The sequence below is a fragment of the Megalobrama amblycephala genome, linkage group LG14 (assembly GCF_018812025.1).
Source record: "Megalobrama amblycephala isolate DHTTF-2021 linkage group LG14, ASM1881202v1, whole genome shotgun sequence".
Lineage (NCBI taxonomy): Eukaryota > Metazoa > Chordata > Actinopteri > Cypriniformes > Xenocyprididae > Megalobrama > Megalobrama amblycephala.
This window is the reverse complement of record NC_063057.1, coordinates 10,184,868-10,210,602: the sequence shown is the minus strand read 5'-3', so window position 1 is coordinate 10,210,602 and position 25,735 is coordinate 10,184,868. Positions and strand designations below refer to the sequence as shown.

The following is a 25,735-nucleotide window of genomic DNA, read 5'->3' as shown; positions in this document are numbered from 1 at the left end:
TAATAACTCCATTTTAAATATTCATAACTTAACTTTTTTTTTTATTTAAGATGTTAAATAATTTAATGTTTTGTTTTTTAAAAAAAACAGATTATGATGATGTGGGGGAGGACTCAATAAAAGAGGGAGGGACAGAATGACTGAATGACCACACCCACCGCCTCGAGTCAAGAGTGATAATTCTGTGTGAAATCTCAGGTTTTATGTTATTTGAAATCATTCTGTAATGAAACTTAGCTAAATGTTTTTTGTTTTTTGTTTTTGTTTTTTGTTTTTGTCATAACTATAGTCCTATGCCACAACATTGATGCAGTGAGATTATTGACAGCCGGAGCGCTCCCTCTATAGGACAATTGTGGTAATAGCTATTTCCATTTAGCAGACACCTTCTCCAGCAGACCCTCCCAATTTTTCTTTTGAATTTAGTCATTCTTCTAATGTTTTCAATCCATCCTGTCTCCACCATAGCCCACCCAGGAGTTTCCTTCCCACCTACCAATAATAAAACCTTTGCTTTTTGACCAATTAACTCTAGCAGAAGAGGCTTTTTCATATATTCCAACAGTTTGATTTAAGGTTGTAATATCTTCTTGACTTGTAATAAAACAGTTATGTTGTCTGCATACGCTGATAAAAATAATTAAAAATTATCATTTGAATTAATTACAATTCCTTTAAGATTCCTCCTCACTCTGCACAACAAAGGTTCAATAACCAAACTATTGCCTGCAAAGTGGACATCCTTGCACAATGCCTCTCGACACAGGTTTTGGTTAATATTAATTATATCCTGTAATAAAAAGAATCATCCATTACAGATCTTTCAGGTATGCAATATGTTTGATCATTATGAACATTAATGTGTTTTGATAAACATTTTGGACATTATTTTATAGTCAGTAGATTCTGGTCTCTAGTTTGTGTCCTTTTTTTGGAAGCAGAGATGAGACTACAACTTATGGGAAGAGTTTTGCTTCTAATGCAGTCTGACAATGCTTCATAAAAAAATTGTCCTATTATATCTGAGAATTGTTGATAAAAGTCTACAGGTAATCTATCAATACCTGGAGAAGCCAATATGTAACTGATGAATTGCTTCTGTAAGTTCTTTAATTAAAGTGTCCAGTGCCTTTTTTGTTCATTTCCAAGCTGAGATCATTCCATAAGCAAATCATCACAGCTCTCAGCACTGTTTATAAAAGTCTCATGTTAACTTTCTCATTTCAACTGGATTTGATGTTACTGATCCATCCTGACGACGAAAATGTCAAATCTGTTTTTTAAAAGAAAATAAAGTCAAATGTGCCTTGTGGTATATTTAGCCCCGTTGTACTCTATTTCTTCTCTATAAAAAGATTATATAATGATTTTAATCAAAATATGATTAAATATATATTTATGAAATACATTGCTATTCATCATTAAAAACTGCTTGACTGAACAATCTGGAAGTGCAGTCGCCATTTTGTGAATATGCATAATGATGTAGTACTGACTACAGAGCTCCAATTCCAATTAAAGAGTTCTCTAATTCAGTTCTTTGTAACAATTGAATTAGAAAGCTCTCTAATTTTATAGTAAGAATTACAATTAGAGATCTGAAAATGTCCATATCTTTTTTTTTTTTTTTTTTGCTAGTAAAAATTCAATTAGAGAGCTCTGCATTTGGATTTTTGGATTTCTACTAACAACTGAATTAGAGAGCTTTCTAATTCTATACTAGTAACAATTAGAGAGCTGAAAATGGTCCGTGTAACGCTTCACAATTCAGTTTTCAGACCATACTAATGCAAATATAAAAATGAAAAATTGTCTAATCATTTGAATAAATGAAATCTAACCTATTTTCCTTTTCAGGCACGTGCACACATAGACATAAAATGGGGCTTGAGCTCCTGCCCTTTTTCCTCCTTGAGAGAATGTGCCCTTTTTTCTGGGGTGTTTTTTTTTTTTTAATTAATGAATATATTCCTGTTTACGCACAGCTTCCCTGTTAAACAAATATATTTGCTGAATAATAATAAAAAAATACTATATATCAAGTCGACTTTGTCGAGTTCAGCTGCCCCCCCTCCGCGACACGCCATTCATTCCCGAACGCGCGCGCACCCCGCCCCACCTCATGTTTGCTTGTTGGCTGAAAACTTGTGACAACTATTCCCGGGAAATTACAACTGCTGTCTGGCGATGAGAAGCGAAAAAGAAAAAAAGCCCTAGATGGAGCCTATATGTTCACAAACATGTGAATTTGGCTATTTAAGGTTGAGATTATTTATACGTTTAACGCCGCGTTAATAGTTTGACCACCATCAACGTATCTGCCTGATTTGACACTAATGCAATTTATATCATATTATAATTTTAATTATTTTAATGTGCTTTGCATTGCGTTTTAAACCATGGTAAAGATATCTGTAGGGCTGTCAATACCAGAAGAGGAGCTTTCCATGGATGCGCATCCATGATCCGCTTTATTAGACAGTTTTCTAAAGAAAAGGATTCACGATTTATTAAAACTATCTAAAAATCATAATACAGCATTACATAATGCTATTCTTAAATCTACGCACATGATAATACATTTACAAATTTAAACCCTCGCTCTGTCTTTGCATGTCTGATGTCCACATATTCTTGTTAAAGAAATTGCATTTCTATCAAAAAAAGGTGGCCGAATATTATTATTTAACTAATAATATATTTTTAATTATGGTTGTTGGCGTTGATCGTGGATTTGATCGTGCTGTGCTGTGTAACTACAAAAATCAGCAGGCTTTTGGTGCCTTCTGCAGACATTTATTGTAATATATAATGTATTTATAACATTTCAGGGGGGAAAAAACTCTTGATGTGTTTAAATATACAGATTAGCTTGTTTTGGTTAATTTAGAAGAAATCTACAGATGCAAACAGACGGATGGTAGTACATCTAAATGTGTAGGGTTAGGGTTAAGTTTTCTTTCCATTAGAGTAAAAGACATGGCAGCAAAAATGAACCAAAATCTTAAAATGGTCCCCTACATGAAAGAAGTATTATAATAACACCAAAAGAATTAAAACGATTTATTGATTTGTGCAAAATAAACAAATTATTAGTGAAACTATGTCCCTCTCCTTGGTGCAGTCATTTATTCTAAATATATAGCTACTTGAAAATAGTTGCTGTTTCCTGCTCTTGTGATAAACCTAATGAATACTAAAGAAGAACATGGTCTCTGTGTGAACTGATTATTTTGTAGAAATATGTGGAGTATAAAACAATTGTGTGAGTGTAAGGGAATTAAAATAAATTGGTAAGGAAGTCAGAGTTGTCTTAATATATTTAAGGGTTTATTAATTTTTTATGAGAAGTGCCCTTTTTCCACTTGAGCCCCTGCCCCCCAAAATGTCTGTGCACGTCCCTTTTCCTTTTTTTGTTTTGTCTTGTAATTTGCGCCGTGGGCCTACCATTAGCACGGGGTTGTGGCCGCAGACTAGGCTAGTATCTCATTGATGTAACTGTTTGATTTACACTGCATGAATGCAGAGGAATAGTTTTAAAAAAGCTTGCGTGCAGCAGCGCTTGCCAAGATCCTTCGATATGGCAACTAGTAAATACACTAAGTTTCTTCATGATAGCGTGTGAGGAAGTTTTAAACCATGTGTGTTACAACTAACCCCGCGATTAATATTAATCATATCATAATAAAATATAATTTATTGTTACTAGCTTGCTGTAAATCTATATTAATATTATGGAATATCCTTCAATGCTTTCAGAATCTATACTTTTTAAAGTAATTTTGTTTCTGTATTTTTAAAATAGATTTTTATATTAAAATAGGCCTATTTTAATGACAGTATATTTATTGAACAAGAGTTAATTATTTTATTTATCAAAATAAACAGAAAATAGTAGCTACAAATGTTGCTGAAGTGATTCTTTTCAACAAGTATTAACCTAGACATTGTTAAAAACATTATTTTAGCTAAAGTATTTGTATGAATACTGTGGGCCTTTTACCCCATCTCTCATGTAGTGACAAAGGACAAGACTCTTGTCTGCTCTTCCTTGCAATAAGAAGTGTTTTGCTGCCATCTGCTGGATTAATTACTCATTTCAGCATTGAACAAACCTACAACTAAATTTCCTAATATGATGCTAAAAGGAATATAAACCAATTTATATTTACAAATCTTTTCTGATTCCTGTTTATTTTATAACGTATTAACATACTGTTAATTGTGCACTTGGTTAGAACATTATAAATAACAATGTAGTAAAATCCACTTATTATCATGCACTTTTGTCCCAAAAAATAACTTTAAAATGTTCAATTCAGTATAATTTAGAAAAATGGAGTGATCAGTCAGTCATCAGTGTTGTATGTTGTGTGTGCAGATCCAGGCTTTGATGCTGAATATAACCTGCAGTGTTTCTCTCTCAATCTCTTTAAGTTTAGTGTGACTTTATCTCCACGCTGACATATGACTGACACGAGTCTGTCCTCAGTGAAGTGTCTCTTCACGCTGGAGGAGGAGTCCCGCTCATCAGCGCTCACACTTTATTGATATATATGGAGAAAATAAAAATGCTGCTTTCTGATTTGTCACTGATTGTGTTTGATGATTTCCTCTGTTGTGTCTAATAAGGTAACAGTGAGTGTCATTGGCAGCTGTGAGAGTCTCTCTCTCTTTAGGGGACTGACAGGAGCCAGTTTCTTCAGTGTGTTTGAGGGAGCAGAAGGAGAAACAGAGTCAAACAAACAGTGTGACGAGCAGAAGAAGATGGAGGGATGTCTGACACTCGTTTTACTCTCCTCTATAGTCACTCTAACAACATCTGGTAAGTACAAAATAGACTGTAAAGATGTGAAATTTTTCTTGTTTAAATAAGCAGTTTATCTATGATGGCATTAGATAACTAGAAGCTGAATAGAGGCCTGTGTAATATACATACACAATAGAAATTTAGATTTTGAGACACTAGACTATTGATTATCAGTAATATGTTATAATTTATAAAAGCATTTACAGTCAAGCAGTGTAATGAGGACAAGATCACAATCAGAAGTGTGCTCAGTTTAATCTCCAGCTTTAGTTTTCTAGAATAGAATATTTATATTTGTGTATACAGTGTTCTCTGCTTGATATGAATATGTTTATTGACTTTGCAATATTCAACAATTGATTGTAGGTTGTTCTACTGCTACTAGTTAAATCTCTCTCTCTCTCTCTCTCTCTCTCTCTCTCTTTCTCTTTCTTTGACGTACAGATGTGCGGTTGGTTGGTGTCAACAGTCCCTGCAGTGGTAGAGTGGAGGTTCATCATGCTGGTCAGTGGGGAACTGTGTGTAATCATGGCTGGGATATGACTGATGCTGCAGTGGTGTGTAGAGAGATGGGATGTGGAGAGGCTGTGAGTGATGCTCATTTTGGACAAGGATCAGGACCAATCTGGATGCATGGTGTGGGCTGTAATGGATCAGAGTCAACACTGAAGAACTGTAAATCAGATGGATGGGGTAGACATGACTGTGGTCATCATGAAGATGCTGGAGTCAGATGCTCAGGTGAGCCTGTTCAATCTGGTCAGTTGTTTTGTTAGAAAAATAAATTAATAGAATTTATGTTTATCTAAATGAAAAAGTAGCACATCACACATTTTTGTTACATTGATTTTTATTTGTGCGATGTAGACACAAAGATTGCATTTTAGTAACTGAAAAGTAACTTGCTTGAAATACTTTTTAGCTTGCCACTCTAAATAACCACTTTTTGTCTCTTTTATACTGTTTTATGTAATACTATACAGTTCATAAACATTCTAGACTTGCTGATGGACCTCACCTGTGCTCTGGGAGATTAGAGGTTCTTCATGGGAACACATGGTACACAGTGTGTGCTGCTGCCTTTGACCAGCAGGATGCAGAGGTTGTGTGTCGAGAGCTGGACTGTGGGGCTCCTGTACAGGTGCTGGGAGAAGATGCTTTTGGAAAAGGAGACGCTCAGATGTGGACACAAGAGATTCAGTGCAGAGGAAATGAGTCTTATATATATTTCTGTTCAACATCACCTCTCAAAAACAACTGTACCCATGAGGCAAGGCAAGGCAAATTTCATACACAATGGTAATTCAAAGTGCTTTACATAAAGAATAATAATAAAAATAGAACATAAGGAATAGAAATAACAGTAAAAACAGAGAATTTTACCGCAATATTTAAAATGCATTAAAAGTCAGAATCAAGATGATACATTAAAGATATAAAATACATTAAAAATGAAATAAAAACAGGAAAAGGAATTTAAAGAATAAAAAGATAATACGTATAAAATAAAGTGCAAACAGTTTGGACATAGCACAGTGCTCAATCAGCAAATGCATAGATAAAAAGATGTGTTTTGAGTCTGGATTTGAATGTGGCTACTGTAGGAGCACACCTGATCTCTTCTGGAAGCTGGTTCCAGCTGCGGCTGGCGTAACAGCTAAAAGCAGACTCTCCCTGCTTTGAGTGAACCCTTGGTATTTTTAAGTGTGTTGATCCTGATGATCTGAGTGATCTGTTAGGTTTATATTCTATGAGCATATCTGCAATGTATTGGGGTCCTAGGCCATTGAGTGATTTATAAACGAGTAACAGTACTTTAAAATCAATTCTAAATGCAACTGGAAGCCAGTGCAAGGACCTGAGGACTGGTGTGATGTGTTCATGTTTTCGGGTTCTGCTCAGAATCCTGGCAGCAGCGTTCTGTACGAGCTGCAGTTGTCTTATGGTCTTTTTGGGAAGGCCAGTGAGGAGCCCATTACAGTAATCCACCCTGCTGGTGATGAAAGCATGAACAAGTTTCTCTAAGTCTTGACTGGAGACAAAGCATCTAATTCTTGCAATATTTTTGAGATGATAATATGCTGATTTAGTTATTGTCTTTACATGGCTACTGAAACTCAGGTCTGACTCCAGAATCACACCAAGATTCCTGACTTGATTTTTAGTTGTTTGACCCCTAGAGTGAAGGTACGTGTTCACTTTGAGAACTTCGTCTTTGTTTCCAAACGCAATGACTTCAGTTTTGTCTTTGTTTAACTGAAGGAAGTTTAGGCACATCCAATTTTTAATTTCATCAATGCATTGGCACAGGGAGTCAATGGGGCTGTAGTCGTTAGGTGAGAGGGCTAGGTAAATCTGGGTGTCATCTGCATAGCTGTGATATGCAATTTGGTTCTTTCTCATTATTTGGCTCAGTGGCAGCATATATAGGTTGAACAGGAGGGGTGCAAGTATTGAACCTTGAGGGACTCCGCATGTCATGGATGTCCACTCAGACTTATAGTCACCGATACTCACATAATAACCTCTCCCTTCTAAGTATGACCTGAACCATTTAAGGACCATCCCAGAAAGCCCAACCCAGTTTTCAAGCCTGTCAAGAAGAATGTTGTGATCAACAGTGTCAAACGCAGCACTGAGGTCGAGTAGAACCAGCACTGATAATTTACCTGAATCTGTGTTTAGGCGAATGTCATTTATTATCTTTATGAGTGCTGTCTCTGTGCTGTGATGCGGTCGGAAACCAGATTGAAAGTTGTCAAAGTATCCATTCAAGCTTAAGAACTTGTTTAGCTGATTGAAAACAACTTTTTCAATGATCTTGCCTATGAAAGGAAGATTTGAGATTGGCCTGTAGTTGCTCAATATGGTGTTATCCAGATTGCTCTTTTTCAGGAGGGGCTTAACAACTGCAGTTTTCAGGGATTTTGGAAAAGTCCCAGAGAGAAGTGAGGCATTTACCACTTCTAGGAGATCTGCTTCTAAACAGTTAAACACTCTTTTGAAAAAAGATGTGGGAAGTGTGTCAAGGGCGCAGGTTGATGTTTTAAGGTGCTGTACTGTTTCTTCCAAAATTTTACCATCAATTGCTTCGAAATCAGACATAATAGCTACTTTCTGAGGTTGTGATCTGATCTGTTTTACCCCAGTGCAGCTCAAGGATGTGCTGAACGCCTTTCTGATATTATTAATTTTCTCAGAGAAGAAGGAAGCAAACTCACAACATTTGCTGTCTGAGAGCATTTCACTAGGAATCTGACTTGGGGGGTTTGTTAGTCTCTCTACAGTAGCAAAAAGAGTGCGGGTGTTGTTTAAGTTTCTGTTTATTATATTTGAGAAGAAGGTCTGTCTAGCTTTGCCTAATTCCACATTGAAAGCATGAAGAATATCTTTATAGATGTTATAATGAATTTCAAGTTTTGTCTTTCGCCACATGCGCTCAGCTTTTCTGCATTGTCTTTTCATATTTTGCACTGCTGTTGAGTTTCTCCACGGTGCTTTTTGTCTGCCACTTTTCTTCCTGACTTTCACAGGAGCAATGTTATCAATAACATTCTGTACTTTTGAGTTAAAAGAATCAAGGAGAAAATCAACAGAGTCTGCGGATATGCTTGGTGTTAAAGATATAGCCTTCATAAACAGTGCACTAGTATTCTCATTTAAGCATCGCTTTTTGCCCGAGACAGATCTAGCTTCAACAGTCGGACAGATCAATATTTCAAAGAAAATACAGAAATGATCAGATAGCGCTACATCCTTAATGACAATGGATGAAATGTTTAGACCCTTACTAATAATTAAATCTAGAGTGTGACCACGATTGTGTGTAGGTCCATGTACATGCTGAGTCAGATCAAAAGTATTCAGAACAGTTATGATTTCTTTTGCCATATTGAATTCTGCATTTTCTATGTGGATGTTAAAGTCCCCAGTAATAACAAAACAGTCAAACTCTGAGGAAATTGCTAATAACAGTTCTGTAAAATCCTCCACAAAGGCTGGAGAGTATTTTGGAGGCCTGTAAATAACTATAAGTAGAATGCGAGGAGCACCTTTTAACACAATACCTAAATATTCGAAAGACGAGTAATCCCCAAATGACACTTGCTTGCATTGATAGACATCTTTAAATAGAGCAGCAACACCTCCACCTCTCCTAACAGCTCTGCAGACACTCATAAAAGTAAAGTTAGGAGGGGCTGTTTCATTCAGGATTGTTGCACTGCAGCTGTCTTCAAGCCATGTTTCATTTAGAAGCATAAAATCTAGGTTGTTTGTGGTTATTAAGTCATTGACTAGAAGTGATTTATTTTTAAGTGAGCGGATGTTTAAAAGTGCTAACTTAACAGTCTTACTTTCTGTCTCTACAGTAATATTAGTTTGACGTGTAATAGGTAGCAGATTAAATGGGTTTGCAAAACGGTTTGAAAAGGCCTTAGGCTTTCTATAACGTAATAAAACAGAAATAGAGAAAGCTACAGGCACAGGTTCCCGCTTGTTCTGTAAACATTTGATAAAGTCACTGTTATCATAGCGGGGACCCGACACACATCACTGAGAGCTGTTATCGGTTGTTTTTGATTCACCTAGAACAGATGAAGGAGGGTGAGGGCCCTGGCGTTGTGGCAGGGGCCGAAGAGCTCTCGCAGGAGGAGGGGGAGGTCGAGCTGGGCCCACAGGCTTTGGTGGTTTCGGGGCTTGACGCTTTTTTGTTGATATCTGGTGTAGGGAAAACACCCTAGGAAGTAAACTTAGCTCAAATGAAATATTTATAGGGAATTATAAAGAGTTGTTTAGATTACGACCGAGCAACTGAGTCGTCCAGCGTTCATTTGCTCGAACCGTAATAAGCTCTTGTAGCGGATATAAATATCCAACAATCGTGAAAACACTGATTAGAGCACGGTAACTTGAAATCGACAGTTTAAGACATTAAATCATAAAGCACATAATACAAGACACTTTCTTTTAAAATCTACAAGAGATTTTATTTATTCTAACACAAACTAATCTAACACAAAGGCACGCACATACACACACACACACACACACACACACACACATTCATACGCGTTGCAGTAAGAAGGAAATGAGAGAGAAAGATATCTCTCTTTTGAAAGAGAGAGAGAGAGAGAGAGAGAGAGAGAGAGGGAGAGAGAGAGTGATCTGATTAACCGAATTCCTATCAATGCATTTCAAAGACCCGAACGAACCATGAATCATTAATTTAAATGCACCAGTTCAGTTTTCATCTGGAGGTACTTGCTTGCGTTGACTTAAAGGTGAATTTCCCTCGTCGTGCAGAGGAGGGTTTCCCAAGTCGATGATTGGTCCAGATCAGGTCCGTGTGGAACAATGAAGGAAGTCTCTTTGTCGCTGGAGTTGAAGCGGCAAAAGTCGTTGGTTGAACTTTGCGGCAAAACTTAGGACACGAGACTTTCAGCGGTAAAGGAGAATTCACGAGTTCACACTTACAAATAATCAGATAGAAAATAGTATGCATAGTAGTATGCGTATTTGGCGTGCTGTCCGAGGAGAGGGCTCCGAGCTCGGTATTTTGGCCCGAACCTAGATTACTCCCCCCATTCTGGTTAGTATTCTGGAAAGTAACCAGTGCAGGTGTGAGGAGACGGGGTGGTGGAGGGATGCTGTCAAACTGTCGAGGAATATGGGTGAGTCGACCGTGTCTAATATATATGCTTTCACTCATGCTGATTGGGTAGATATGTTGATTACTGATTGCTGACAGCTGGCCGAGATGACGTGATGATTAGTCAGATTATTTGAACGTTGCTCCTCCCGAATTTTGTTAATAAAACATCATTTCACGAGTTCACACTTACAAATAATCAGATAGAAAATAGTATGCGTAGTAGTATGCGTATTTGGCGTGCTGTCCGAGGAGAGGGCTCCGAGCTCGGTATTTTGGCCCGAACCTAGATTACTCCCCCCCAAAAATTGCAAACCAATGCAGGACAGCAGCCGGAACATTACTGATGACCCCCAAAATTGCCTTGCTTAGGCTGAATGTGCTGCTAGGAGGGTTAGTAAAGGATTATCGTCATATGGATGAAGACATTGGACAGCGTTGAGCTCCTGCGGGAGCCGAGGCGACATTACTGCTGCGGCAGTGGAGGAATTAGCCAGAACTGAGCTCCTGCGGGAGCCGAGGCGACATCACTGCTGCGGCAGTGGAGGAATTAGCCAGAACTGAGCTCCTGCGGGAGCCGAGGCGACATCACTGCTGCGGCAGTGGAGGAATTAGCCAGAACTGAGCTCCTGCGGGAGCCGAGGCGACATCACTGCTGCGGCAGTGGAGAAGTTGGCCTGAAGACCTGAGCTCCTGCGGGAGCCGAGGCGACATTACTGCTGCGGCAGTGGAGGAATTGGCTTGAAGAACTGAGCTCCTGCGGGAGCCGAGGTGCCATCACTGCTGCGGCAGTGGAGAAATTGGCCTGAAGAACTGAGCTCCTGCGGGAGCCGAGGTGACGACACTGCTGCGGCAGTGGTGGAATTGGCCTGAAGAACTGAGCTCCTGCGGGAGCCGAGGCGACATCACTGCTGCGGCAGTGGAGAGAACAGCCAGAGGATCTGAGCTCCTGCGGGAGCCGAGGCGACATCACTGCAGCGGCAGTGGAGAGAACAGCCAGAGGCACTGAGCTCCTGCGGGAGCTGAGGCGACATCACTGCTGCTGCAGTGGAGAGAAAAGCCAGAATAACTGAGCTCCTGCGGGAGCCAAGGTGACATCACTGCTGCGGCAATGATAGAAAATTTTCGTTATATTGGAATGATGGTATTGGTTGAGTTGTATATGGTGGCTTGCAGGTATGTGTGAGAGAACGAGCTGGAGCTGAAACTAACCGATAGGTGTTCGTTTGGCTTCTTTAATATGGAAGCGATTAGATCGGATGTAGTTCTTAAGCTTCCAGTGACCAAATGTTTGAATCTGATGCTGGGAGTGGCCTTTTTGGGTGGCTGTAGTTGCTGCTCCTATGCAGAATGGATTGTAGGGTTCTAGGGGAGGCAGCTTGAAGAATGAAGTTGAGAGAGGTGTCAAGGAGAGTTTTTTGCGGGTGGTTTATGGAAATATCAGCTCAGAATAAGGTACCGGGGTTGAGAATGGGTCCACCTCTGGTGACAACAGCTTGAATTTCTAAGAGGATCTGATGTTGTTGGCAACATGGTTTGGTTCCAGGGCTGTAGCATTTGGTGGGATGGGCATCAGTGTAGTAGACAGGGTGAACTGCGTTTGCTTGTGGGACAGAGCAAGGAGGAAGAAAGGCCGGGACCGAGGCCGTTAGCGGAGGCAGCCTCACGCTCGGTCGGCCCCTGGAGCCAGGGGAGGGATGAGGAGGTTAGAAAAGAGGGAAACTGAGAAAGGGAAATTGCGGCATCTGGGCCTGCACCGTTAGCGGAGGCAGCTTCACGCTCGGGTTTGCCCCTGGAGCCTGGGAAGGAACAGGGTGGTTAGAAAAGGAAGGAAGGGAAAGTAGGACGTCTAGGCCTGTGCCGATAGCGGAGGCAGCCTCACGCTAGGGTCCGTAGTTGAACTGTAGACCAAAGATAAAAGAGGTAGGGTGAAAGATGGCGGGATGAAATGGTTGAGACAGCTGAGCTTGCTTCACTAGTAGAGGCATCCTCATGTTTGGAGTGAAGGCGTTCACCAAGAGGGGCAGGCATCTTTGGATGGAGTGCGGCGCCGGTGAAAGCCGCAATGTGTGGCTAAGCAGAGGGAGGAAAGTAGGGAATCTGGGGCACGGTCCAGGCTTGCTGCTGCCTGACGCTTCTTTCTAGCACATGAATTGAAGATACAAGAGTGAGGAGATGTAAGATGAAAGAGTGGCCTTGTGGAATTACTCACATCATGAGGTTTAAGTAGCTGATCGAAGATAGTAATTCCTGTTTAGAACAGTTTGGACTGTTTAGGAAGGTGGAAGCGAACAAATATCCTATTGATTCCTTATGCCGTGAGGCCTGGATATTAGCTGTATTCTAGTTAAGGCCCAGAAATTCAATGGACGTGGCTGGACCCATCGTTTTATCTGGGGCGATTGGAAACCTGAGCTCAGCGAAACTGTGTAGGGAAGAGAGAGAAGTTATTAAATTTTGTACATATTCTTATTTTCTCGAAAAAGGCCTGAAATCCTTTAAACCTGCATATATTCACCTCTGACACAATGGTTTGATACTGTAAAAGACAGTACTGTTGAACTGTCATTGTTTGATGTTGAAAGATCATCAAACAGCAAAGTACAGTATGATTTAGATGATCCTTTGTTCTTTAACTGTTGCTGGTCTGTCACAAGCACATTTATTTAGTAAAGATCAAAAGAGAATCATTTGTAAAAGACAGAGCTTTGCATAATAAGAATGTGCACCTTGAATTTATTTTAATTGTGTTCAACAATCACTAAAATTTTACCATGAACACACTGCTTGTATGACATTGTTCATTTATATTTATTTATGTTGGTTTCTTTTCTATCCAGACCTGGAAATTACTCAAATTCCATACTTCCAAACTGCAACGTAATAGTTTATTCATTGGTTATCTGTCTGGTTTGTTAAGTTACTTACAAATTATGCTCGTTATAAAACACATACAGATGAAAAGGGAACGGTAAGATTTATTTAAATGCATCAAAATAATGATTTGAAAATAATTTTTCCTACCAGTCTCTGCGTCTCCAATATTGAAGCAGTGGTTATACTTAAACAGAAATACATATTATGACTAAGTTTCTAAGCGATTTTGTTGATAAATCGCTGGACAGCGAGGACAATAAGTTCCGAGTTTCAATGATTCTGTATGCATGTAATATTAACGTCATACGTGCATCAGCTGATTGCGTGTTTAAACCACAATCGTGCCGTAATTTAGAACGGCAAACTTTACAGAAAAGTTTAAAACGTGGATTCCCTCGATCAACATTGATACAGATGGCATAACTGTGGAAATTAATTCAGTGACAGAAAACGAGAAGGATTTTAACTGTGCTTTTGCTGGGTTGAGCCGATGGGGTGGAAAGTGTCAGCTGGCTTGGACTGATATCTGCGCTGCGGCGCTGCGGCGCGGCTTTGCTGAAAGGCCTGCTGCGGCGGCCTGATGCTGGAGGAAGGCCCGTTTCTTCACGGGAAGAGGCGAAATTGCCCGAGCCTCGAGCTTGGTGCTCGACTGCCTTGTTGTCCATTTCTTTATGGCAGGAAAGATAGACTGGGCAGAACTAGGAAAATACACGGAAGGAAATCACGGATGTTTCGACCGCAGTGACGAAAGTCGGCCTCGGCGTCTTGGCATGCGGGGACCGTTTTGTTTGGGCTGAAGTGCCCCCGAGATGAATCGGCGGCGGTGTAATTGCTCCTAGTAAGGCCAGAGGATTGTGGCAAAGATACCTTGTGGACGAAAGATTCTTCATCGGACACACAGAGATTAATTTCGGACACGGTGTGAACTTAGGGCGGGTCAGATGCTGTCAAACTGTCGAGGAATATGGGTGAGTCGACCGTGTCTAATATATATGCTTTCACTCATGCTGATTGGGTAGATATGTTGATTACTGATTGCTGACAGCTGGCCGAGATGACGTGATGATTAGTCAGATTATTTGAACGTTGCTCCTCCCGAATTTTGTTAATAAAACATCATTTAAGTAAAAGAAAAGAAAAGTGAGTGAAGGTTGAATGGCTTGAATGAGCTGCTTGTCTGTTCTTTCTTGTTACTCCATTGTTCTTGGTACTTGTCTTGGCTTCTTTTCCCAGAACAGAACCAACTCCCTGTTCGTTTACTAACCAACTTCTCCTTCACTATCTTGCAATATGATCATTTAAACTTAGTTGTTTGTCACACCTCTGAGGAGTCCTGGCCAATCAGACATTGTCCTGTTTCAAGCGGGCCTTCCTCTGCCCCCAATAAAACATAAGTGTTACATCCTGTTTCTGCTTCAGCAGAGAGTGCCATTTTAACATAATTTCTATTAAATGGAATACAATACATTTTAAACAGATTTCATTCAAGTCAGGATATAGGAAAGGGGGAAAGAATCAAATTAAGTCCAAATAAGGCATACTTTCAGTCATTCAGTCAAGAGTTAACACATTTACATGACTTGTGAGTGTTCTAAAGCCTAACTGTTTACAGGTAGTACTTGTGGACACATAATGCAAAATGTATGTAGTTAAAAGATGTTTGATAAGTCCGTTAAAATTGTTGGAACAATTTTGAAGCAGATTTATTTGTTCAACAGTCTCTTTGGCTTTCCTGTGAAGTAAGGAAACAAAAGGGTCTGGATTGTCTCTCTGTCTTCTTGGGTGACCCTTTGGTATGTCGCTTCTGCTATCAGGAAGCATGTGTCGTAAAAGTAATCAGCCTGGCTTTATCTGCAGACGGGCCGGAGCCGGAACCTCAATTCTGAATTAGAATTATGTTTTGAAAGAATCATCTGAATGATTCATTTGTCTGGTTCGTCCACGGTTCCTACACTGGGGGCTCGCAGCGAAAGAGTGGGAGAGTTTGGTTCCAGCATACACCAGTTCCTCCATTTTCTCTGAAAAGCACAGAAGAGGGGATGCTGGAGAGAGGGATAACGTGTCCGGTGAGAGGGGCTGTTGCTCTGGTGTTACCGGAGGCTGTAATATGTTGTCCTGGCTTCCCTGTCTGTTTTCCCAAAAGTCGTCCTTGGGTGCTGAATCTTGGAGCAGTTCTAACACGTCACTGTCTCTCGGTGAGCTCTGTGGGCAGGGCTCAGTTAGGATTGTGTCCGTGAGCAGTGGTTGTTGTGGCTGCGTGGTGTTATCATTGACCTTGTGGGAAGTGTCAACCGCATGTCCATTCAGCTGCTGAAGTGAAGTCCTGTGGTCAGTTGTACTCTGTCCAGGTGTGTTTGTGCCATTCAGGTTGAGTGGATTTGCACACACTGCTGAAGGATGATGGAGGCAGAAGTAGATATTGTCCTTTAACACTCTTGAGCCCAGTTTGTTTGGGTGCAGGCCATCATGAGTGAACAATTGTCTCTGACTCCAGAACAGATTGAAGTTGTCGATGAAGTTCAGTCCTTTTAAGTTGCAGGTTTTTTGCAGCCATGTGTTAAGTCCAAGCAACCGTGTAAATCTATTTGTTCCTCTTGCTGGGAGTGGTCCACTGATGAACGACTGAACTTTTAGTCTTTTAAGCATTTCAAAAAGTTCATTGAAATCCCTCTTAAGGAGTTCTGACTGCTCCTTCCGAATATCATTCTTCCCCACATGAATGATTAGTCGATTTGCAGTCTTATATTTCATCAGAATGCTCTTAAGTTCCCTGTTTACATCAGAAACTGTTGCTTGTGGAAGGCAGCATGTAGTTGTATCCCTGCTGCTAATGTTTCTGATAATAGAGTCACCCACTATCAGAGTCCTGGGCTCGGCTGCTCTAAGAGCTGAGTGCCGCTGACTGTTCAACCTTGAGCGGCAGTTAGCATCGGTGTTAGCTGCTGGCTGATTTGATATGTGTCCGATCATGTTTGGGGATTCCTCACCCACATTCATCAAGTCTGGAGATTCCTCACCCACATTCATTAACACTTCAAATCTGTTCTCCAGATGTATTGGCGGTGGTAGGGAGCTAGTGTTTGGGGTAGAGGATGCTACTGCATTAATATGTGATACTCGTGTCAATCTAATGTCTCGAGTGCCTTTGGGTCTCGCTCCCTGTGTGTGCCATCGATTAATGTGCTGATCAGTTCCGGCACTCAGTCCGGTCTGTTTAGGGGCATTAGATTCATAGGACTCACCGGCTTTGTGCTGAGGACGTCCATGACGAAGCTCTGTTGTGTGTTCCTTCTGGTTTGGTAGTCCCGCAAGTAACTTTGTTTCAAGAACTGCAATCCTTTGTAGAAGTCTGTGGCAGTTTGTGCAGCAGGTAGATTCTTCAACCAGAGGAGGCATATTATTTCTAATCCTTTTGGATGTAGGCAGCTGTGTTTTCCCTTCTCCGGAATGTAAGCTGATGGCGGTCAGTGGGAGGCTGGTTGGATAAAAATTCCCCTTTTTTTGTAGCAATTCTTCCAGTTAATAAGATTGTTGTTGCCAAGATTTGTCGTTTGAGCACTGTGCCGATTTGCTGTAGTTAAAATTAGGAGATAAAATATAAAAGCAATAGAGCAAAGCGCGGAGCTGTAAGCAAGAGCGTCCGAACAGTAGCGAAGCATGAGGATGGCATTGGATTGTTATGTTCTGGTAATGGAGTAGTAGTTTTCAACATTTTGAGATACACAATCACAAACAGTTTTTTTTTTTTTTTAACATTCATTTTGTATGTTTTATGATGTTTATCTAAACCCTTTGTTCTTTGTCCAGGTTACACAGATCTCAGGCTGGTAAACAGTTCAGACTCTTGTTCTGGAAGAGTGGAGCTTCAGTTCCTCAATGATTGGGGCACAGTGTGTGATGCATGCTGGGATATGAGAGCTGCCAGTGTCCTCTGTAGACAGCTGAATTGTGGGATTGCTGTGTCTGTTGTGGGATCAGACTGGTTTGGAGAGGGAAGTGGTGAAATCTGGGCTGATGTGTTTGATTGTGACGGGAATGAAACAAAACTCTCAGAATGTTCCATCTCTTCATGGAGTTGAGCTGAATGTTCTCATAGACGAGATGTTGGAGTCATCTGCTCTAGTGAGGAGATTTTGTTTAAATTTACTCTTATTAATTACCTATATATTTTATTGAATGTAATCTTTTTAATTGCCTACATAATTTACCTTACAACATCTTTCACTCAGATTCCTCTCTGGCTGTTCATGATGGTCTGGTGCGGTTGTCTGGAGAGAGACAGTGTGAGGGGGAGGTGGAAGTTTCCATCCATCAGGTCTGGAGGAGAGTTCTGCTGGACTCCTGGAGTCTCACTGAATCCTCTGTGGTCTGCAGACAGCTGGGCTGTGGCTCTGTGCTGAACTTCTCCGGCTCCTCTTCATCCAGTCCTGAACACAGTCATGAGTGTGTGACGGGCTTCCAGTGCTCTGGGAGTGAAGCTCATCTGGGGAACTGCAGCTCTCCACGAACTCTCAACTGCAGCTCTACACAACAGCTGTCAATCACCTGCCTTGGTGAGAAGAGCAACATCTGGGCAGATTCTTCAGTTGTTAGTGATCACTAATGTGTTTCTCTTTCTCTGAATATCAGGTCGCGGGTCCATCAGGCTGGTGGGTTCTGGGGGAGACTGTGCAGGGAGGCTGGAGGTTTTTCACAGTGGCTCATGGGGGACAGTGTGTGATGACTCCTGGGATATTAAAGATGCCCATGTGGTGTGCAGACAGCTGCAGTGTGGAGTGGCCCTCAGTAACCAGCAGGTACCAGCCTGGTTTGGTCCTGGTTCTGGACCCATATGGCTGGATGAGGTGGAGTGTGAGGGGAATGAAACGTCCCTGTGGAGCTGCTCTTCTCCAGGCTGGGGAAAACATGACTGTCAACACAAGGAGGATGTAGGAGTCGTGTGTTCAGGTAAACAGTAAAGTAATGTAAATTATTTTCAAAGATATAATTAATTGTTTTTCACAAAATATCCTATGATAATGTTCAGCTGGTCATTTTTACAAAATAACTCCAGGATGATCAGGAGCTGATGGGTCTTGTATCATCTTAAAGGGGTTTATTTTTCAACTATGACTATAAGACTGCAATATATAGCATTACCATGGATGACAATCATTTTTTAAATATTTTTATTGACCAAGCAGATTAATGTAGAATATTTTGTGTAATATATTATGAACCTTATGTAAATATACACTGTGTACATGATATCAGTGTTTGCAGCATGCATTAGACTTGTATTAACCAGTTATTTTAGGTGATATTTTTGGTTTAGCAAAACCTGGATTCCAGTGGTTTTAATACACAGCCTTTTTCATATTTTTTGTTTAATACTTTTTATTTTTTTACAATCTTATCAATAATTTATTTAGTTGAAGTTGATTCTCATCCTTCTCCATCTAGAGTTTAAAGAGATCAGGTTAACTGAGGGCTGTGAAGGGAATGTGGAGGTTTTCTACAATGGATCCTGGGGTAATGTGTGCTGGAACCAGATGGACAGAGACACAGCGAGTCTGATCTGTCAAGAGCTGAACTGTGGAAGATCTTGTGTTTTGTCTGATTCTACAACAAGAGTGAAATCAGCTCCTAACTGGCTGGATAAAGTGAAATGTCGACCACATGATTCAAATCTATGGCAGTGTCCATCTTCACACTGGGGTCAGAATAATTGTAATGAAGATGAAGTGGCCAAAATCACCTGCTCAAGTGAGATGATATTTAAATGATGATCTCAATAGTCAGGTTTCTTTAAAAACAATGCTTATAATGTGGTGAGTGAACTCTTTCTGGAAAACTAAACTGAGCTGATGGAAAGAGCCTAAAATTTATGAGATTTAAATTGTTTTCACACTGATGATGTTTCACTGAGAGATAATTTCAGAATCAGATTCAGAAATTGCTTTATTGCCAAGTGTACTTGCACACACAAGTATTGGTATTGAAGCTTCCATTACACACATATAAATATAACACGACACATCATAACATTTAAGAATAAAAATATAAAATAGTATAAAGACACATATAGGTTTAGTCAAAATAAACATTTACAGATAATGAACATACAGTGGTGTGAATAAGTGATTTTTTTTTATTTTTTTGCATGTTTGTCACACTTTACTGTTTCAGATCATCAAACAAATTTAAATATTAATCAAAGATAACACAAGTAAACACAACATGCAGTTTTTAAATGAAGGTTTTTATTATGAAAGGAAGACAAAATCCAAACCCACATGGCCCTGTGTGAAAAAGTGCTTGCCCCCCACTGTTAAAACATAACTTAACTTTGGTTTATCACACCTGAGTTCAGTTTCTCCAGCCACACCCAGGCCTGATTACTGCCACACCTGTTCGCAATCAAGAAATCACTTAAATAGGACCTGCCTGACAAAGTGAAGTAGACCAAAATATCCTCAAAAGCTACACATCATGTTGAGATCCAAAGAAATTCAGGAACAAACGAGAAAGAAAGTAATTGAGATTGAGATTGTGTTCATGACTCCACCATAAGAAAGAGACTGGGCAAAAATGGCCTGCATGGCAGAGTTCCAAGACGACAACAGCTGCTGAGCAAAAATAACATAAAGGCTCATCTCAGTTTTGCCACAAAACATCTTGATGATCCCCAAGACTTTTGGGAAAATACTCTGTGGACTGACGAGACAAAAGTTGAACTTTTTGGAAGGTGTGTGTCCCATTACGTCTGGCGTAAAAGTAGCACAGCATTTCCGAAAAAGAACATCATACCAACAGAAAAATATGGTGGTGGTAGTGTGATGGTCTGGGGCTGTTTTGCTGCTTCAGGACCTGGAAGACTTGCTGTGATAAATGGAACCATGAATTCTGCTGTCTACCAAAAAATCCTGAAGGACAATGTCCGGCCATCTGTTCGTGACCTCAAGCTGAAGTGAACTTGGGTTCTGCAGCAGGACAATGATCCAAAACACACCAGCAAGTCCACCTCTGAATGGCTGAAGAAAAAAAAAATGAAGACTTTGGAGTGGCCTAGTCAAAGTCCTGACCTCAATCCTTTTGAGATGCTGTGGCATGACCTTAAAAAGGCGGTTCACGCTCAAACTCTCCAATGTGGCTGAATTGCAACAATTCTGCAAAGATGGGTGGGCCAAAATTCCTCCACAGCGCTGTAACAGACTCATTGCAAGTTATCGCAAACGTTTGATTGCAGTTGTTGCTGCTAAGGGTAGCCCAACCAGTTATTAGGTTTAGGGGGCAAGCACAGATTAATTTAAAAACTGCATGTTGTGTTTACTTGTGTTATCTTTGATTAATATTTAAATTTGTTTGATGATCTGAAACATTAAAGTGTGTCAAACATGCAAAAAAAATAAAAAACAGGAAACACTTATTCACACCACTGTATTTACATTATTGTGAATAATAATATGAATAAAAATAACTAAATTAATTTACAAAGATATTGCACTAAACATTTCAAGAGGGAAATAGCCTGTGGAAAGAAACTGTTCTAGTGATCTGAGATGCAGTCAGGACTAATGACTCTGTATCCTAATGTTCGGTTCAATTCATTTTTAATCTCAGTGAAGGAAAATCCTGAATCTCCTCAGAGTCATCTGACATGTTCTACCTCACCATCTTCTCACCAGAGACAGTGTTCAAGTAAGTTTTTTTTGACAAAACTTTTACATTTTTATTATAAGCCTGTATTTTCCTAATAAATTATTAATATATGTAGTGTACATTTAAACAAGAATTTATTTGCATTTAAAACCATAATCATAATCATAACCATACATAAATGTAATTGTACATTTAAAGCCATCTTTGTTCAGTCTCAGTATGTTTTGTTGTAAATGTGCTGATGTTGGTCAGTGATTTTGATGTGTGTGATTTAGAACATGTTCCTCTCAGACTGAGTGGAGGGGAGGGCCGGTGCTCTGGGAGGATGGAGAGGTATCATAACGCTGTGTGGGCCTCAGTCTGTGATGATCTGTGGGACATCAGCGATGCTCAGGTGGTCTGCAGACAGCTGGGTTGTGGAGCAGCACTGAGGGCTGATGGGAATTCATCTGATGGGAATTCAACCTTTATTGCTGGTGAAGTTGTTGTGTGGCTGAACAGAGTCGAGTGCAGAGGGAATGAGATTCACCTGTGGGACTGTCCTCTCTCCCTGGAGAACCACACTGACTGCTCCAACAAAGATCACGCTGGACTCACCTGTGCAGGTCACAGCAAAACATTAATAAATGTTAAATCAATTATTTGCCTTGATTTTGAATGTGTTTGTGTCTTTTTCAACAGATTTGTCAGTGTCCACTACTCCTGCCACAACAACATCATCTTCTCCTCCAGTTTCTCAGACAGTGAGCTCAACATCAGTCACTCGTCCACAAACTCCTCCAGCCGCATCTCTCTCTGTGCTTGTGATTGTACTGGGAGTTGTGCTCTTACTGCTCTTAGTGCCACTGCTTATACTGATTCAGCAGAACAGAGTGATGAGGAGAGGTAGGAGAGATCCAGAGACTGTCATATTGTGTCTTATTCAGTGTGTGATCAGTCATGTGTTGTGAACTGACAGCAGGTTTGTCTCTCTACACTCACAGCTCTCTCTAAGAGGAGACACAGGAGCACGACTGAGGCCGTTTATGAGGAGATTCATCACAGACACAATCACTTCACTCAGAGGGGTGAGACATGAGCTGTGAATCTTATTTAATATGATGAATTAATAAGCGAGTCTGTCAGACACTTGATGTTCATCTATTATTAGTCCTGTTAAACCTCCTGCAGAAAACCACAGAGCTACAGGTGTGTGTGTGTGTGTGTGTGTGTTTGTCTCTTCCTGTGTGTTTACTAATAGGCCTCTAAAACATGAGATTTCTGCCTCTAATGCTTTTAAAATGCAAGTAATTCATATTTGTGTTGTGTTTTCAGTAACAAAATGCTTTATGATCCAAAGGAAATGAGGATTCAGTCTGTTTGTAATGATGAACATGTTTCTGACTGTTCTGCTCCTTTAACAGGGAGTCTCATCTCTGAAGAACTGCATTCTGGGTAGAAGATGCTGATGAGCTTCTCTCAGGTTAGAGATCTGAAGTATATTCAAAACAACACCTAAAATAAATAATTTGATTTACAAAAACTCTAAAAAAAAAAAATCAAATGTATTTCACATATTTTACCACTAAATGAAATGTGTTTGAATGTTTCAATTGTTCACAATACTATTTTTTCTTATTAGAAAAAGATGATGTCACCAGTGGCCTGAAAGGTCAGTAATTGATCACATGATTCATTCATTACCAGATGATTAAAAAAGCGGAACAGTCTTAAGAACTGCAACAGCATATTTTAAATGTTTTTTTTATAAATATTTTTGTTTCCCAAAGTATTCCAAAATACTCAAAATATAAACATGTTTTGATGCAGAAGAGATGATGAAGGAAATCACACCGGGATACTATGATGATGTCATCACTGATGGACTGAAACCAGATCGTGAGACAGGTGTCACTCTGTTATTACATACACAGATTTTATATCCCATTATATAACGGAGCCGGACTCAGGCAGGGATCCAGTTGCAAGCTTTTATTAAATGAGAGCATGGTCGTACAGACAGGGTCAAAACACGAACAAACAGGAACAGCAAGGGACAGGCAGAGTCGTGGTCGGGATACAGGCAAAGGTCAGGGCTGGCAGATAACACTCACAGATCAGGATACAAGGCACAGGTCAGGGGTAGGCAGCAGAGGTTCGTACACGGTAAGCAGCAGGTTCAATAACAGGTAGGCAGTCAGACAATAGAAGAACACTCAGAATTGTACACAGGGTAAACAAGACTTCGCAATCAGGTGGTGTGTGAGTGAGTCTCTTATAGGCCAGGTAATGTGCTAAGCTGTATGTGGCAACAGGTGATTAGTGTGGAGTGTGCATGTGACTGGCAGGGAGGATTATGGGAAATGTAGTCCGGGAACTGACAGGAACTGACGGTGATCGTGACAGTGTGTATATATATATATTAAAAATATATATAAATTATATTTTGTATGGGTGTCTCATGTTCAATTTGTAGAAGACACACCTGAGAGCTATGACGATGTCATAATGAGTGGACAGAACTTTAATATTAAAAAAGGTGTTTTTATTTTTTATTCTTTTTTTTTTTGTGTGTATGTGTTTAACATAATACCTCTGAAGTGATGCTCAGTATTGATATGATGTATAATTTGTTCTGTTTATATATTCATGTTTATGTAGTGGACACACCGGAGCATTATGATGATGTCATTATTATTGGACAGAACATTCCAGGTGTAACAGGTGAGTCACACAGAACTGTATTTTATCATCATCCACTAATATTGAACATGTTTCTACCATTAATGAATCATCATGACTTCATCAGGAGTAAATCTAATAGTTTCAGACAGTCATGAGGAGAAAGATATCAGTGACATCATCAATGACACAAGCTGTATTACAGTTTTTTACGATTGCTTCAGCACAATTTTAAAAACAAGGCTCATTTTGTCAAAACACTACACACAATTCACAGATCCACACACACAAGTAGCAGAACACCTCAGATCTTTTGCAAAATTAAACACTTAATTCAAAGCTTTACATTATATTACACAAACAAAAACATTGGTGGAGACAAAACAAAAGCATGATATTAAATGAAAAAACTTCATCCACATCATAGGCGATGTCCTCTCTTGCAAGACATTGAGGGAAGCATCTTCTTGAAAGGCGAATCCATCCTTGCGCAGATCCTGCATCAGTTAGGTCAGGCCTCCTCCGTGACTTGAATGAGGGATATCCTGACATAGGACTGGAGATTGTAAAACTTCCATGCCAAAAAAAGAAAAAAGAAAGAAAGAAAGAAAAACGCCTCCTCAATGGGTTTAAGGAAGGGACAATATGGTGGGAGGTATTGGAGTGAAAATTGTGGACCCTTATGAAACCAGTTTTGGACTAGAGCAGATAGGTTGAAATTTACATTGTCCCATATGGCAATGCATCTCATCTGCTCTGCATCCATTTGGTCTTCTGCTGTGACGATTTTGTGCAGTCTGTCTAAAATGTAAATATGTGGGCCGTGTTGTAAGAGCCTAAGTTGGCATGCTGGTGAAGGACCCCATTCTGCGAGATTGCAACATATTGTGATGTTAACTCCAGGTTGTCTCGGGACATTCAAAATGATGTTTCTCACTCTCCCTCTTACTGCAACATTGCCTTCCATTTAGTTGAAGACACATAAACTCACCTTTTGCCTTTTTATGCACCTGATTGTTGAGTTTACAGTTAAGCACCTAAGTGTCTGCACTCCTGACGGCTGTGTTTGATCAATTGGTTTATATGTGTGGTATTTTGGAAAGCAGTGTCTTGAAATGAAGTGACATTATGTTAGATTTCTGTGTCTAATGTAGAGAAGTGTGTTTAGCGTTGTGTATAGTGTTTTGCAAAAAGTGTGAGGCTGAGAATGTGCTTATAGTTGTGCAGATCTGGCGGGGTTTTGCTCTTTGAGTGTAGAGTTTCAGTAACTGTGTGTTATTTTTAATTTTAGTGTGTAAGCAATTGTAAAAAAACTGTAAAATCACAATGTGAGGTTTTATTTCACATGTGTATCAGAGGGAGTTCAGGAGGAGTATGATGATGTGAAGAACAGCAATGAAGATGAGAGAAACCCGTTGGGTCGGTTATGGTGACATTTTTACATAACTATATTTTATTCATTATGTTGCTCATTTTTTAAACTAAATCTTAATACATTCATAACAATGAAAATATGATTTTTTTTTTTTTCTTTTTAAAAACAGACTATGATGATGTGGAGGAGGAGTCAAATAAAGAGGGAGAGACCTTGTGACTCACTGACCACACCCACTGCCTCTGATCAACAAATCATATTACAGTTACTGGAGATTCTTATGTTGCTACTAATGCATCAATGCCTTATGTTTTTATGTTATTTCAAATCTTTTTGAATGAAATTCTTTACATGCTTTACAAAATTTGGTAACAAAAAATAATCAGTTCTCAGTACCTGGCCTATTATTTTTATATTGATATCAATGCATACTCAAAAGATATGTTTTTTTTAATCAATAAATTAATTTTTATGGACTTCATGAATGAATTATTTTTTTAAAAAAGCAGGAAAGTAGACAAAAGAACATGTGGAAAAAAATTTCTGGTGATTTTAGGCAGTATCTAATAATGACAAAATTTAAAATACATGTGGAGCATAATAATTCCCAATGCAGTTTTAAGAAACTTTAGTGATAACAACAAAAAGCTTTGCAAAGATGATTGTACGCATAATTTTGGTCATAAAAAAAATCACACACATTTAAACACCTGCACAGTTT

General features: G+C 39.7%; 1 protein-coding gene across 1 annotated transcript in view; it reads left to right on the top strand.

Moving 5' to 3' along the window:
- Positions 1-25,495, top strand: part of LOC125245636 (antigen WC1.1-like) — a 157,024-nt gene extending 131,529 nt beyond the window's left edge. The window contains exons 47-49 of the mRNA XM_048156302.1: positions 23,619-23,681; positions 24,996-25,058; positions 25,184-25,495. Of these exons, the coding sequence (XP_048012259.1) occupies positions 23,619-23,681; positions 24,996-25,058; positions 25,184-25,233 (176 nt within the window). The 3' untranslated portion in view covers positions 25,234-25,495. The remainder of the gene's footprint in view (positions 1-23,618; positions 23,682-24,995; positions 25,059-25,183) is intronic.
- The last annotated feature ends 240 nt before the right edge of the window (positions 25,496-25,735 follow it).